Source organism: Brienomyrus brachyistius, chromosome 18, assembly GCF_023856365.1.
Source record: "Brienomyrus brachyistius isolate T26 chromosome 18, BBRACH_0.4, whole genome shotgun sequence".
Lineage (NCBI taxonomy): Eukaryota > Metazoa > Chordata > Actinopteri > Osteoglossiformes > Mormyridae > Brienomyrus > Brienomyrus brachyistius.
Genome location: NC_064550.1, coordinates 19,172,368 through 19,186,599, shown reverse-complemented (window position 1 = coordinate 19,186,599; position 14,232 = coordinate 19,172,368). Strand labels below are relative to the sequence as shown.

General features: G+C 41.6%; 1 protein-coding gene across 2 annotated transcripts; it reads right to left on the bottom strand.

The window, feature by feature from the left end:
* Positions 1-2,136: 2,136 nt before the first annotated feature.
* On the bottom strand, positions 2,137-9,677 carry LOC125712466 (uncharacterized). 2 transcript variants are annotated; one of them, XM_048982501.1, is made up of 11 exons: positions 9,501-9,677; positions 8,730-8,842; positions 8,594-8,624; positions 8,474-8,520; positions 8,221-8,306; positions 7,705-8,061; positions 6,479-6,584; positions 5,238-5,384; positions 4,803-4,863; positions 4,498-4,661; positions 2,137-3,970 (listed from the first exon to the last, which is right to left on the bottom strand). In XM_048982501.1, the coding sequence occupies exons 1-11, from the start codon at positions 9,559-9,561 to the stop codon at positions 3,821-3,823; spliced, it is 1,323 nt and encodes a 440-aa protein (XP_048838458.1). In that variant the 5' UTR covers positions 9,562-9,677; the 3' UTR covers positions 2,137-3,820. The 2 variants fall into 2 exon arrangements, with proteins under 2 accessions (XP_048838458.1, XP_048838457.1); XM_048982500.1 differs by having other exon boundaries at positions 7,705-8,306.
* Between the last annotated feature and the right edge of the window lie 4,555 nt (positions 9,678-14,232).

Sequence of the window (14,232 nt, the reverse complement as noted above, 5' to 3'; positions counted from 1 at the left end):
TCTCTATGGCGGAACCCGGTAAATGCGTACTGGAGATATTGTAAATAGCCCACTCTTTGCGTAATTGTAAATGCCAGATGCATTCCGTTTTGTCGTGCCTGTGTCATATGTGAACCGTGTCCGATTAGGCGTTTCTTTAGCCGTTGTATAAATCACTCCCCGTGTGTGTGCCTTACTGTCCAGAACACCTCTTCGTGTTTCCTCGGTGCGGGTGGTTGGTAGGTGCTATGTACCTGTGACATTCCGTGTAAGTTTATAATAAAATAGTGTTAGTCGTTCTAAGCTTCTTCCTCGTTTCTTACCAACACCCTTCGGTTATCTTAGTCTGACAGATATTATTACACATTATTGTGCATAAGTCTTAGGTGGGCAAAGAAAATGTTTAAAGCTATTTATCTGGGCAGTAAGATAGATAGCAATTTAACACTAAACTATGCAAATTAACAGTAGCACAATAAAAGCCAACAGGAATTTCTTATATTCTCCAAAATCTTGTTGGATGTCTGGAAGAACGACACTGCAGTTCCCAAGCCTCTCTCTTCTAGGGCACCTCAGCAAATGGTAAATGGACTGCATTTATATAGTGCTTTTCTACTCCTACGAGTACTCAAAGCGCTTTACATTTTATGCCTCACATTCACCCATTCATACACCGGTAGCAGAGGCTGCCATGCAAGGTGCCAACCTGCTCACTGGGAGCAATTTGGGGTTCAGTGTCTTGCTCAAGGACACTTCGATAGGGTCAGGAGGAACCAGGACTTGAACCTGCAACCCTCTAGTTGCTGGATGATAGCGCTACCTCCTGCGCCACCATCTTCCCCCGCCAAATCTTTCAGTACCACCCAAATTAATACATTAATTAGGTTAGTTAAATAACTCAGTGGGATTTTGATTAGCTGAACAGGGGAAAGTTTCCCAAAAGCACAGTTGCAAACAGTGTTAGCAATTACATAGTTGGAATCATCCAACTGAACTGTTCCAGCTATGTAAGTTGTAAATGGGAACTTCTGGGAAATGTACCTCATGGTAGTCATGTAGAAGAGTCAAAAATACATTGGTGTATTGGATGGTTGCTTCAAATACTGGGGAGATTTTAGGAGCGGTATTGAAACGGCCAAGGTGTCTGTTACTTCAGCTGACATTATATCATAGTTTACCAACTACATGAAGTTCATTAAATATGATTTTCTTTAACTACCTAAGATTTTTGCACAGTACTGTATACTTTATAGCAGGGCTCTTCAAATCTGGCCCTTGATTCCAAATCCAGGCCTTGTTTTCAGTTCTTCCAGGCAGTTACTGATTCTGATTGGCCACAGTTACCCGACTCACAGGTAAAGCTCTCGATTTATGTTCCTACTCTCACCTATGGTCATGAGCTTTGGGTAGTGACCAAAAGAACGAGATTGTGGATACAAGCGGCAGAAATGAGTTTCCTCTGCAGGGTGTCTGGGCTCAGCCTTAGAGAGGGTGAGGAGCTCAGACATTCAGGAAGGACTCAAAGTAGAGCCGCTGCTCCTCCACGTCCAAAGGAGCTAGTTGAGGTGGTTCGGGCATCTATCTAGGATGCCTCCTGGACGTCTCCCTGGGGAGGTGGTTCGGGCATGTCCAACCAGGCGGAGAACCCAGGGCAGACCCAGGACACACTGGAGAGATTATATATCTCAGCTGGCCTGAGAACGCCTTAGTATTCCCCAGGTGGAGCTGGAGGAGGTGGCTGGTGAGAAAAAAGTCTGGACATGTTTGCTTAGACGGCTGCCCCTGCGATCAGACCCTGAATAAGCGGGAGAAAATGGATGGCTGGATAGATAATTACCATTATAGCCAAACCCTGCTGGACAACATGGCCACTGGCCAGGTCAATGGGACTGAATGTGGAGTACGATTAAAATATGAAAAACAAATTAATGGCACTCAAATGGAATTGAAAAATTCATCATTATTTAATTTGTCATAGTGACTACACATAGCTATTTTAAGGACTTCAAACAGCAGAATTTATGTCAAATATACAATCTAATTAAACATTTTTAAAAGCACATGGCGTTGTTAGGCAAACAATAAAATAACAGGAAATGACTAACAATCCTTTTAATTCTTTATATGCAGAGATTCTATATATGTATATTTCTTGGTCTGATACTATTTATATTCTAAGAGTCATGCATTTATTTCAATTTCAGCTACAATAACAGTTAATAGTTAAAAGACTCCTGCACTCATTGAAACCAACTATATTTGTTGTACTTACAATGGCCACATTGCCCTAGTTTTAATATTTTATTAGTTTTCACATTCATTTTTATTGCAGCATTTACAGACTTTACCGAAGAAGTATTTAAATTTCACAGAAAATGGAACATGTGCAGCCACTTAGCTGGTGAAACACAAGGTTGTGTTGCAGCACGCAAGCTTGGCTGTGCTCTAGACCTGAACCAAACCTTCAGGGAGATCTAACAGATAAACGAAGATCACGGGGTATCATCGAGCTGTCATTCCTGTAAATTTGCATGTTAGTTATATCGGCCCAGCACCTGCATCTAAATGACAGCTATTAAGATTAATGCCTAGTCATAAGTGGGATATATTACAAAACAAACAGAAACTGTATCCATACTGACAAATGACTGTCATTTTACATTTTGACCTCAGTTTGTGACAAGCTGGTGGATGCTGTTCATCTATTGATTAAGTAGTCTACTTACAGAGAACAGACGCAACATTGTAGGGCTGTGCGATTTGACGATATAAGATGTGAACGATTAAAATGCCTTTACGGATCTTTCGTATCATGTTACAGTGCATATTCTAGCAGCTGCAGCTGCATGGTTCATACAACTCTTTTGTTTTCAACACGCCAATAAACCAATAACAGAAATTCGCGCCCTAATCCCAGCATGCAACGCGCGATGTACAACACGTTCCCTGTTTGGCAACATAACCGAGAAGGTTTGGTTCCTGAAAAATAATTCAATATCGGTAGTTTATATTTTCAATAAGTTGTTTATATTTTCGAAATACCAATGGGTATTTACAACGATAAAGTTTGCACGTCGAATAGCAATACGACGAACCACTTTTAGCCACCTCAAAAGAAAACATCCGAAAGCAGGGCTACTAATTTTGCTCAGCTGGTTGGCGTGAGATTTTCAACTCAAGACTAGTCTGCACACGCATTTACATGTATGTGGCAGTTTAATTACCTTACTCTAGCGCTTTTGATATATTAGCTAATTTTAGGTTTGTAATGGAGTAATATGAATATGCCGTAATATTTCTTGAATGAGCGCGAGACGGGGCACAAATACTTAGTAATAACTCAGTTACTACTGAAGTGCAAGTTATGAACAGAAGCGTGAAAAAAATACAGCTTACTTGAGATAAAAGATGCGTCACGATTCATTAATGATGAACAAAAATGAGATCAGTATTTCACTTGTGTTATTCATGACTTGTTCCCTCAGCAGTTCCTTCAATAGTTCAGTTTTACAGAATTAACAGATATAGTAACAAATATAGTAACTGCTTGAGATAAAACATGCATAATGATTAACTGATGAATTAATTAATGATTAATTCATGATGAATGAGATCTGTATGTAACCAAGTCTTAGCTTGTGGTTAATTAATAGCATAATATTATAATAGTTGTTCCAAGTCAAATAAAGTGTTACCAGATAGTCTTAAAAACCAGCATGGAAAAGAATTGCTGTAAGATCGTCATCCTGGCATTAAAAAAAATCATGATTTGATATTTTTGACTTATCTCCCACCCCTACAATATTTGCGTAATATTTCATAATCTTGTTGGTTTTCGAGTTTACCACATAGACAAGGCGTGCCCATAGACTGGGCTGCCCCACCCTACTTGCCCCTTGTCATCCTGACCTACATTTTGAACTGCACTCCTGGCCACATCATTATAGATGTTCGGATTCCCCTCGCCATCGATGACTTTGCTTCTGTAGGTCTGCAGAGCAGAGTGCAGGATCAGGACCTGCTTTGAACATTTGACTTTTGCCTTCACTAAACACTGGATGTGTATAATGCAGAGGCCTTTGAGCTGTAGGCCAACAATCCATTTGTGTAGAGTGTAACGTTCTGCATGGAAACGTGTCTTCTAAAGATGCACAAGTTCTGCATCTGGGTGCCTCTCTGGTAGGTGGTTCTGAGCCTGTTAGGCCCCAGTGTGCATGAAGGTCTTTCAATGAGAGCTTAAAGGCTTAGTGGTGCCCGAGGCATTGCCAGAAACATTTCTATAAAACTAAATTTCATAATGACATTACCACAGACAGTAATTCTGGCAACATATTGATAAATTAAAGCAGGAAAAAAAAACCTCCAAGTTCTTTGAGGACTATTTGCATGCAGTGTTCATGAGAGTCTGGGTGACAAACCACCCGCTGGTGCTGAATTTGCATATTTGCATCGCAGGATGTTATGGGAGTAGGGTAGAAGAGATGAACGAAAGCTAGGGAATGAGCTACCTATGCTCACCTGCATGTGATGCAGCTCTTCCATCTGCAGCAGGCCCTTCATGGTCTCCTTGAGGTGCTCCTTCTGCAGTGTGAGAACCTCTACCCGCCTGGCGTCCGTGCAGAACTGCAGCTCCCAGTCAACCACGTGCAAGGCCTCCGCTGCACAATGGAGGGCACTGTTCCCTGACCCAGGAAGAAGCACAGGTAGACAAATTAAAATCTTTAGGTGTATTAATTTTCTCCAACTGAGCACCAAGCCTATTTAAAGAATTAAAGACTTTATATGGGAACATCTGAAAGAGAGGGATTAAAACCCTTCCATACCGTTCATGTCCTTTGCTTTCACGTTGATGTGAACACCACTATTCATGAAATTTCTCAGAACCTGAAATGAATATCACCTTTTGTATTTTACACTTTTACATAACAGGAGAATTATCCTGTATTAAAAGCCAAATTCGCACATGCAGGCCCTGTTAATCTTTCATGCATAATGTGATTTTCGGGACACATGGCTTTTTTATTTTGCCTTTTTCGTAATTATGAAGATTATGTACTTGGAGGCATTTCCAAAATTACTCCAAGTCCAGAAAAAAAAAACAATTAGAAAAATTGTGGTATTAGGCAGCCCTTTGTCCTCCACGGTGATAATATATCAGATGATATTGTGCCAAGGCTACCGCTCATTCACCCAGGATATACAGATGAGAACGAATGCCGCAGTCTTCCACCAATTGAGTGGAGATCGCACGTCGCTACCTCCAAGGTTCTGAAGTTTCCCTTCTCGGCGCTTAGGTGAAGACACGTCCTCCCGTGTCCGTCTCTCACGTTAACGTCAGCACCAAGGAGAATCAGATCACTGAGCAACAAGTGCTGGTTCCTCTGTGCAGCCAAATGCAAGGCGGTCTGAGGTAGCAGGCAGGGTGTATTGTTAGTCAGGTTCGATGGTGGCGAATGAGGATCCTGTGACTGGCAAATTCCATAAAAGTAAAATCCATGCATTTAAACCACACACAAGACATTACTATTTATTTATATTAATTAAAAAAATAAGGTAACGCTTTAAGTGCATCTTCATATTGCCTTTCTAATGCATTTGTATAACATTCAGTGCACCTTCATAAGTCATTCATAGAACATACATTCAGTATGTAAGTATACCATAACATCCTAACATACCTTACCAGCTTTAATATGCATACATAATCGTATAATGTTTGATATTAGTGTGAATTAGGAATGTAATGGTTATCAGTTTCACAGTAAACCATGGTAAAATTCCAGACGGTTAGTATTACTGTTTCAAATTTTAGTCATTGTTAAAATTGTGGCTGATTACCTTCACTGTCCAGCATCAACCAAAGTTGGAAGACAGTGACAGCGCTCTGGAGATTTTTAATGTTAATGTAATTTGATGTAGTTGTTATATGCTTACATAAGGTATTGTATTATTATTATTTTAACGTTTAAGAAAACAAAATGCATAGTGCTGCTCATTTTATTTGTGATTTTCAAATTTGAACAATACCGTGATTATACAGATAACTGTGATTTTGATCATTGTAGTTGTGATATTAAATATTCATACCGTTTCACTTCGGTAAATTAGAGGTCTGTTAGGATGTTAAGGAATACTTACATGCTGTTTGTGAAACTTCTATGCATCATGACGGTGCACTGAATATTCTATGGATGTATTATGAGGGTGCCGTTAACTTTAAGCGTTACCAAATTTAATTCATGCCCTGTGATGAACTGACATCCCATCCAGCATATACCAGAACCATATTGCCTATGCCTGTGATATACTACAGCCCCCACCCTGCAAGGATAAACAACTAGAAGATGGATTGGTTAAGGTTATATTGTCTATATTTATCATGTACCCTATAGCACTTTGGTAGATATTCAGCTTGATGTAATGTCAAACGGAATATGCTGTATGTGGCAAAGGCACCTGTGTGCATTATGCCAATGTGAAGTGAGTGTGTGGTTTGTACCTTTCCTGCAGCATCTTTGACATCCAGCCGGTTTACTGATGCTACTTGTTGGCCAATCGAAGAAGCCAAACATCTTTGTCCTTGACTTACTACATTGTGAAGAAGTCTGAGAAGAGAACAAAAAACACTAATTTGGTCTGATAAAATGACTCATTTTAAAGAAACTTTTCATTCAGGCTGGGTATTTGTTCTTGGGAGGTTTACTTTAGATTGTAAAGGGAGTGGAGCCAAGCAACTAGAGGAAGTAGTATCAACCAATCAGATGTCTTGGTTGTGCCTCCTCTAGTATAACTCTCATGAGTGTATTTTTTATGTTCATCTTGCCAAAGTCTTACAGTCAAGAATCATTGGTGCTGTTAGTAGAACAGCCTGGGCTGCTTATTTGGTCGGTGATGTAACCTCATGTCAAGTACAATGGTTCAGATACCTGCCAAAGGTCTCATGCCACCCTTGTTCTTCTTGCTTTGAGATTTTGGGGTTCTATAGTCTTGATTCAGCTTGGTCTGTGTAATAAACCGAACCACTTACAAAAGGGGTTTGTCACCCCTTACATCAGTGTTTCCTAACCCAGTCCTCGGGAACCCACAGACGGTCCACATTTTTGCTCCATCCCACTGTCCACCAGATACCAGATTAGAGCTGCCACACACTGTCACAGCATGCATTGCCTGGAATTGTGTTTTAAATCCCTGTGCTAAGGCTCTGTAGTAATGCAAAAATGTGCATTGAGTTCATCCGTTAGGAATAAGCATTTTATATTCACACAATTATGAATTAAGATGGCAATTTTTGCGGCTATATAGGAACACCTGGGTAAATTGTATAACTTCAGAACTGGTAGTTCCCGTGTATGGATATTTTCTTGTGAAAGGCTACATATTTATTTTGTCTGCAAACATTCTCTTGCTGTCAGTGATCTGTGACTGAAGCTCATTCGTTTTTGGTTTCGCTGTGTGTTTTGGATCTAATTAGGTAATAGATACTGAAACACTGACATTTCATGAAACAAGAACAACCAGCCAGATTTGCTATGATAGTATGAATGCCTGGCCAACTGAACGAGAAAGATCCACATCATTGTTGACCTGCCTGGTTAACAAGCTTTACTTGTTAGTTGACTGATGGCTATTATTGCTAGAGGGTGGATTGTTTACTAGCGACAATACAACCGGTCTTTAACAGGCTTGACTTATCTTTTGAGGGTCATGTGTCACTTTGTCACTTACATCCCACCTCCCTTCTGAAACTCTGTAAGATCCTGGTCAGAAACACTCCTCAGTAGGTTCTTTCCCCTTGGTTGCTGCAACTGGAAAAAAGGGTGAGTTTCCCATGAGCACTGGGTGGCAGCATATCCATGGGGGTCCCTTGCTTGGTCTTGGAGGCCTTCCCAAAAGCACGGGCTGGACTTGCTCTGGATTACAAACTCTTCAGATGAGTGCCCTTTGTATTCAGCGTTAGTGTGGGTGAAGATGACCATATGATGGGAAGACAAGTCTTCTGCCTCATCCCCGGAACTTCCTGTATGTCCACCAGGGGACGGAAGAGGGGTCTGGCTGCTGGGGGTGAATGTGGTTTGCATTTCTCTGTCAGAGAAAAGACACAGAGTCAAAAAAACCTGTCTCTGAAGCACAGGCCCTGATCGTGGAACAATGCTCTTTAATAAACAAGAAGGAAGTGTCTCTCCCAGCTGTTGTCCAATGCTGTGAGGAAAGTATGGAGATGGGAAGAACTCCCCGATACACCTGCATAGTTTGTTGGCTTTAAGGTCCTCCTCTAGAACCTCAACAATGATGGCCAAGTCCTCCAAAGCCTCTGAAGGAAGTTGATTCTGCAAAGTAATCATCAAATGTTTCACTGACAGATTTATTACTATATTAATAAATCATGTTATCTGTATTAACATAATTATCTAATACAGCATCTGTTGCATGCATGGATTGTTTTTGCACAAATCCATGTAGCCTTAAAATAGGAAAAGGTGTGTGTGGTTCTCACCTGCCTCTTTTTTCGGGTACCTGAGGTCGTCACTCGTTTCCTCTCTCCTGTCACAAGAGCAGTATTAGTAATAAAGAGTATTAAACAGCATATGACGTCCCGTCAGGTTGTGCATTTTACCTGAGGCATTTTGTTCCGTACCTGGATATCTCTGCAGGGAAGGAAAGCTCAAAATTACAAACTTGACTGAACGATAGGGGTGGCAGGATCTGAAAGAACAGGATCTGAAAAAGAAGCTTGATAAAGTGGTTTGTACCTTTATTTCACTGGGGTCAAGACCTTTGGACAGACGCAGTTTTCTAAGCAGGTCCCTCACTGGCATTCGGACCTGCACCCCAAGGTAACCAGTCCCATCTAGTCGTTTAGATCCTTTGATTGTTTCCAAAAGGAGAAGAAGAGAGTCATTTCAGGCAACCGGAGCACCGCCTGCCTTAGAGGCTTTAAACAACAATTCATTAACACCCACCACAACATGTATATTTGCTGCCTGAATAGTGACTTCAATCCAAAAGCTAGAACAGGATGAAAAGAAGCTTCTTGTTCTGAGTTCAAGGACACAGATTATCCATCTTATTTTAGAGGCTTTCACCAAACTGAAATGATAGTTGTGTAGTGCTACAAAGCATTAGTACTTATTTCAAACAAATTCTCCAGGACAAACTTTTTTTTAGCCTTCAGGAGTTGCAATCAGGTGGCAGCATAACCTACTAGAAAGTCCCTGGTGAGTATCCATCTATTTCCATTAGCTGATTATCATGCTAGTGCACATTAGTGCCCGATTCGCCTCCCCAGTCTCATGCAATGTCCTCACCTACATGTGCGAAGGGCAGTTCTAAGCCCTGCGTTTACACGAATTGCATTCTTTTTTTTCTATGGCAGGATTACCACAGACAAAACCAACATGCCACCAGTAGGAAAAGTTTCAATTTTCCCTGCTGGTATTTATTCTAAACTGACTAACCAGCATTTTTTGTCTGTTCGGCTTTACAGTAGTTTACGGAATGACAGTATTCATTACGATTCGTACCTCTGTTCGTCTTTGGCCTCAGCTGGGTCGGGGTGTCTCTCATGATGGCTGGCTTGTTCATTGCAGTGGAATCCAGTTACCTGGTTTCTCTCGTACTGGCGGAGTGTCCCTGTGTGTCACTGCACAGCAGTGCATAGACGTGTGGCTAGAAACTTGAGGACGTGACTGCTGCATCTGACGTGTTTGATGTAGATTTTAACACATTTATCCACTCTGTCTGTCAGAACCTGGAGGTCCCAAGTCTTTGCAATAGAGGAGGCTTATTTTTTTAGGAGGGTGTGGACAAAGATCCTTGGAGGGGAAAGAAAATAAACACCCAAGTTTTTAACTTGCCTCGGTTTTTTTTTCAATACCACATAATTACTATACAATTTATAACACATAAAAGTGGATGACAGCACAACAGTCCTTGGAAGATATATATCCCAATTATTCCATTCGGTGGCAATAATTCATTAGCTGACAAGTGTTTGAATGGAAATGTCAGTTCAGTGGGATGTCATTCAGTACTATCTGTATCCGTAATCTGTAATCACGAACACACTTCCCATCCTCGCAAACATTCAGCCAGTCCCACAAAATCATGGCGTGTACTGCATTGACAAGTTAATTCGTTTACAGAATGGCGGATTAAGGCACAGGCTGTCCTAGGCTATAGCCTAAGGCCCGAGCAACGTCAGTGGTCCGCTTCGCCTTGGGAAGTGTATTAGACCTGGCTGATTGATCCGCCGGTGTGATAATTCCCCAACCCATCTGCAAATCTTTATCAACAATCCCCCCCCCCCCCCTTCTTAATTTTAATTTCCATTGCTGGAACCCTACGTGCTGATTGGTGGATTATTGATGTTGCATTGTTTTAAATTCTCTTTCAGCCCCAAAATAGCTCAAGTCATCTTAGTATTGACCCCCCCCCAGAGAAATTAATCTGTCCCTGCTTACAAATGTGTCATTTCAGTGCTTACACCACCAATACGAATAGAATTATATGTCAATATTCATCGATCAGCCATAACAGTAAAACTACTGACTGGTTAAGTAAATAACATTCATTGTCTAATTACAATGGTACATGTCAAGGTGGTGTCAGACAAAAAAAAATAAACAATTGTAGCATATAAATGGAGAATAAAAAGAGAATTATTACACTATCACCCTATTTTGCTAACAGATTTACTAGAGTGATACTAGTTTCATTACATGCATATTATATTCATAAAGAGATAAAGGTACGCAGTTATTTAATCTTTTCCACGTTTGATCTCTTTCCTCTTTTTTTCTAAACTGGGCAGCTGATGGCCTTGACCATTTCTCATCCATTTCTGTTGATTTGACACTTATCAATACATTACCCACCCCCAATACATTACCCACCCCCAGCACTGTCAGCCAAGACTCCAGACTAAATGTATTCACATTGGTGGTGTGCAGACTGGTTTATATCTTAAGGATTTCGCACAAACCAGAAAAAAAAATGCAACAATATGCTTGTGAAACTATATGTTCACAGTATTATGGATGAATTGTGGTTTATTTGGTAGCATTTCGTAGTGTCACTGATTTTACTAACTGCATTAGTACTGTACAACGTTACGGGTTCGCTATTTGATAGATTCCCCAGCTCCCCCTACCTTGGGCTACCAGTGGGGCAACCTGAGGTGATTTAGGCAAACTGATGAACCAGTAACAGGGTCATGGGTGCCCAAGGCTCATTGATGCTTGTCTGAAGAGAAGGCTACTCTGTCTGATCCAGTCCCACAAGAGAGATACTGTAGCACAAACTGCTGAAAAAATTAATTCTGGCTGTGAGAGAAAGGTGCCAAAACAGTGCATCAGAGCTTTCTGCGTATGGGGCTGCATTGCTGCAGACTGGTCAGAGTGGCCATGCTGACCCCTGTCTATGGCCAGAAGCGCCTACAATGGGCATGTGAGCGTCAGAACTGGACCATGGAGCAATGTGGCCGAGTCTGATGAGTCATGTCTTCTGTTACATCATGCAGACGGCCATGTTTACCTGAAGAAGAGATGGCACCAGGGTGCATTATGGGAAGAAGGCAAGCTGGAGGAGGCAGTGTGATGCTCTGGGTAATCTTATGCCGGCATTCATGTGGATGGTACTTTGACATGTACCACCTACCTAAGCATTGTTGCAGACCAAGTTACACCTCTTCATGGCAACAGTATTCCCCGATGGTAGCGGCCTCTTTCAGCAGGATAATGGACCCTGTCACACTGTAAAAAATGTGCAAGAATGGTTTGAGGAACACAAAAAGAGTTCAAGGTATTGACTTGGTCTCCAGATTTCCCAGATCTCAATCCAAGCAAGCATCTGTGGGATGTGCTTGCCAAGCAAGTCTGATCCAAAGAGGCCACACCTTGCAACTCACAGAACGTAAAGGATTGGTCCCAGATAACACAGGACACCTTCATGCCTTCATGAGTCAGAGCTGTTTTGGCAGCATGAGCGTCTGCTAGACAATATTAGGCAGGTGGCTTTAATGTCATGATTGATCGCTGTACCTCTTAAATGGCATTTTTAATAGTTGCAACCCTATAATTTTAAGATAAAACATTAAGTATGCACTTAAATATATTTCACTTAAAGTGTCGCATAAGCAATATCATAGGAACCTCTTTATCCTGTTAACATTAGTAATGAAAGTACAAGCTCGAGCAGAGACACGGGACTGGTCAACGTCACGAGTGCTTAGGAGATTTTTGCATTCAGCTTCAGTTCACCACTAGAGGGAACCAATGTTCAATTCATCACAAAACAGCAACGTCCATTTTCCCTGGGTCCTGTGTGTGTATGGCTTCACTGCTGCTCAGGTAGCCAGTGTTTTTTATGTAACTGGGACACCTGGCCATTACACCCACAGACACTATTATGACATCCCATTCTATATCCATAGGTATCGATATGCAGTCGCTCCCTCACTTGCAGCTTTAACAACTGCCACTCTTCTGGGAAGATTTGGCGCAAGATTTAGAAGTTTGTCCATTCATCCAGAAGAGCATTTGTGAGTTCAGGTACTGATACTGGATGTGAAGGCTTGGTCTGTAAGAGATCTCCACTGGAACTAAGGGGTCTAGCCCAACCTATGGAAAACAATCCCATACCATTATCCCTCCTCCACCAAACTATGCAGTCAGGCAGGTAACGTCCCTGGCATTGGCCAAACCCAGACTCATCCATCAGACAGACAGACAACTATGATTCATCACTCCAAAGAACATATTTCTACTATTCCAGCGTCCAGTGGAGACGTGCTTTACACCACTGCATCCGACTCTTGGCACTGCGCTTGGCGATGTGAGGCATACATGCAGCAGCTTGGCCATGGACGCCCATCCCATGAAGCTCCCAAAACACAATCTTTGCACTGGGGTTAATACCAGAGGAAGTTTAGAACTCTACAGTTACCGAGTCAACAGACCATTGATGATTTTTATGAACTGTGCATCTCAGTGCTTGGTGACCCCGTTCTGTTACTTCGCAGAGCCTTCCACTTCATAGCTGAGTTTCTGTTGTTCCTAAATGCCCCCACTTCGCAGTAATACCACTTACAGTTGACCCTGGAATATCTAGCGGGGAAGAAATTCCACAAACTGACTTACTGCAAAAGGTGGCATCCTATGACAGCACCAGGCTTGAACTCACTGAGCTCTTCAGAATGACCCATTCTTTCACACTCTTTTGTAAACCTGTCCCAATACTTTTGTCCATAAAGTGTATCTTCTAAATTTTGATTTTGAATTATTAATAGATACCAGGTGTTTTGTTTTGCTGGATCACGGTATGAGTTTGAACCCCATCCCAGAAAGTACTAGGCACGTTGCAGAGATATATACCCTGGACAGGGTGTTGGTACCTGTCAAAGCCAAACACATATTCACTGGTCTGCATAATTAGCTGCATAGAAAACACAGCCGTTTAAAAATATGGATGGGCCAATCCAAATTTTTCCAGTTCCGATGTGATTCCGATGCATATCTGACGATACTGATACCATAAGTGTTTTTCCTTTAATATTGGCGAATGCTTAATATGCTCCACAATTTTTCTCCCACTGGCAACAGCATCACTTGCACTTCGTTGCGATAGCAGCCACCCCTGTATCACAAGCTGTAGGGATGCGCAGCCCAAACTAGCGACTCCCAAACCATCCATTGCTTTTTCACATTACCCGCGTTGTCACGCACAATTGCGCGCACTTTCTTTAGTGGGATTTTCTACTAAACGTCACTCCCACCTCTAAAAACTTTGTTTTTCGCAAAGACTGCAAATCGCTCTGCTACAAGTTACAAAGCGTAAAATAGTTCTCGCGCTTCCCTTGCTGCGAAGGGTATGCGCATGACGTCACAGCAATCCGTAGTCACTACGCTCGCACCTCCTGAATGGCAATGTGGTTGATTTGAGCGATAGATTTAACACGAAGTAAGAGTTGTCTTTTTAAACACTGCAAAAACTAAATAAGTAAGTATTGGACGCGAATCGCTCATGAATAGCCGATTTCTGATCCAACAAGTAGGTCTTTATCGGCGCCGATTCCGATATCGGATCGGTGCGTCTCTATTAAACGCCATATATTGCACCATATAATTCTCTATGTATAGACTTAAGTTTGTTACATGGAAATTAGGTTGATATTGTTAATTAAGAGTTTATTCAGATTTCCTCTTAGAGCAAGTGCACACATTTAGTAACTATCAGACAAACAGCATGCTCATTAAA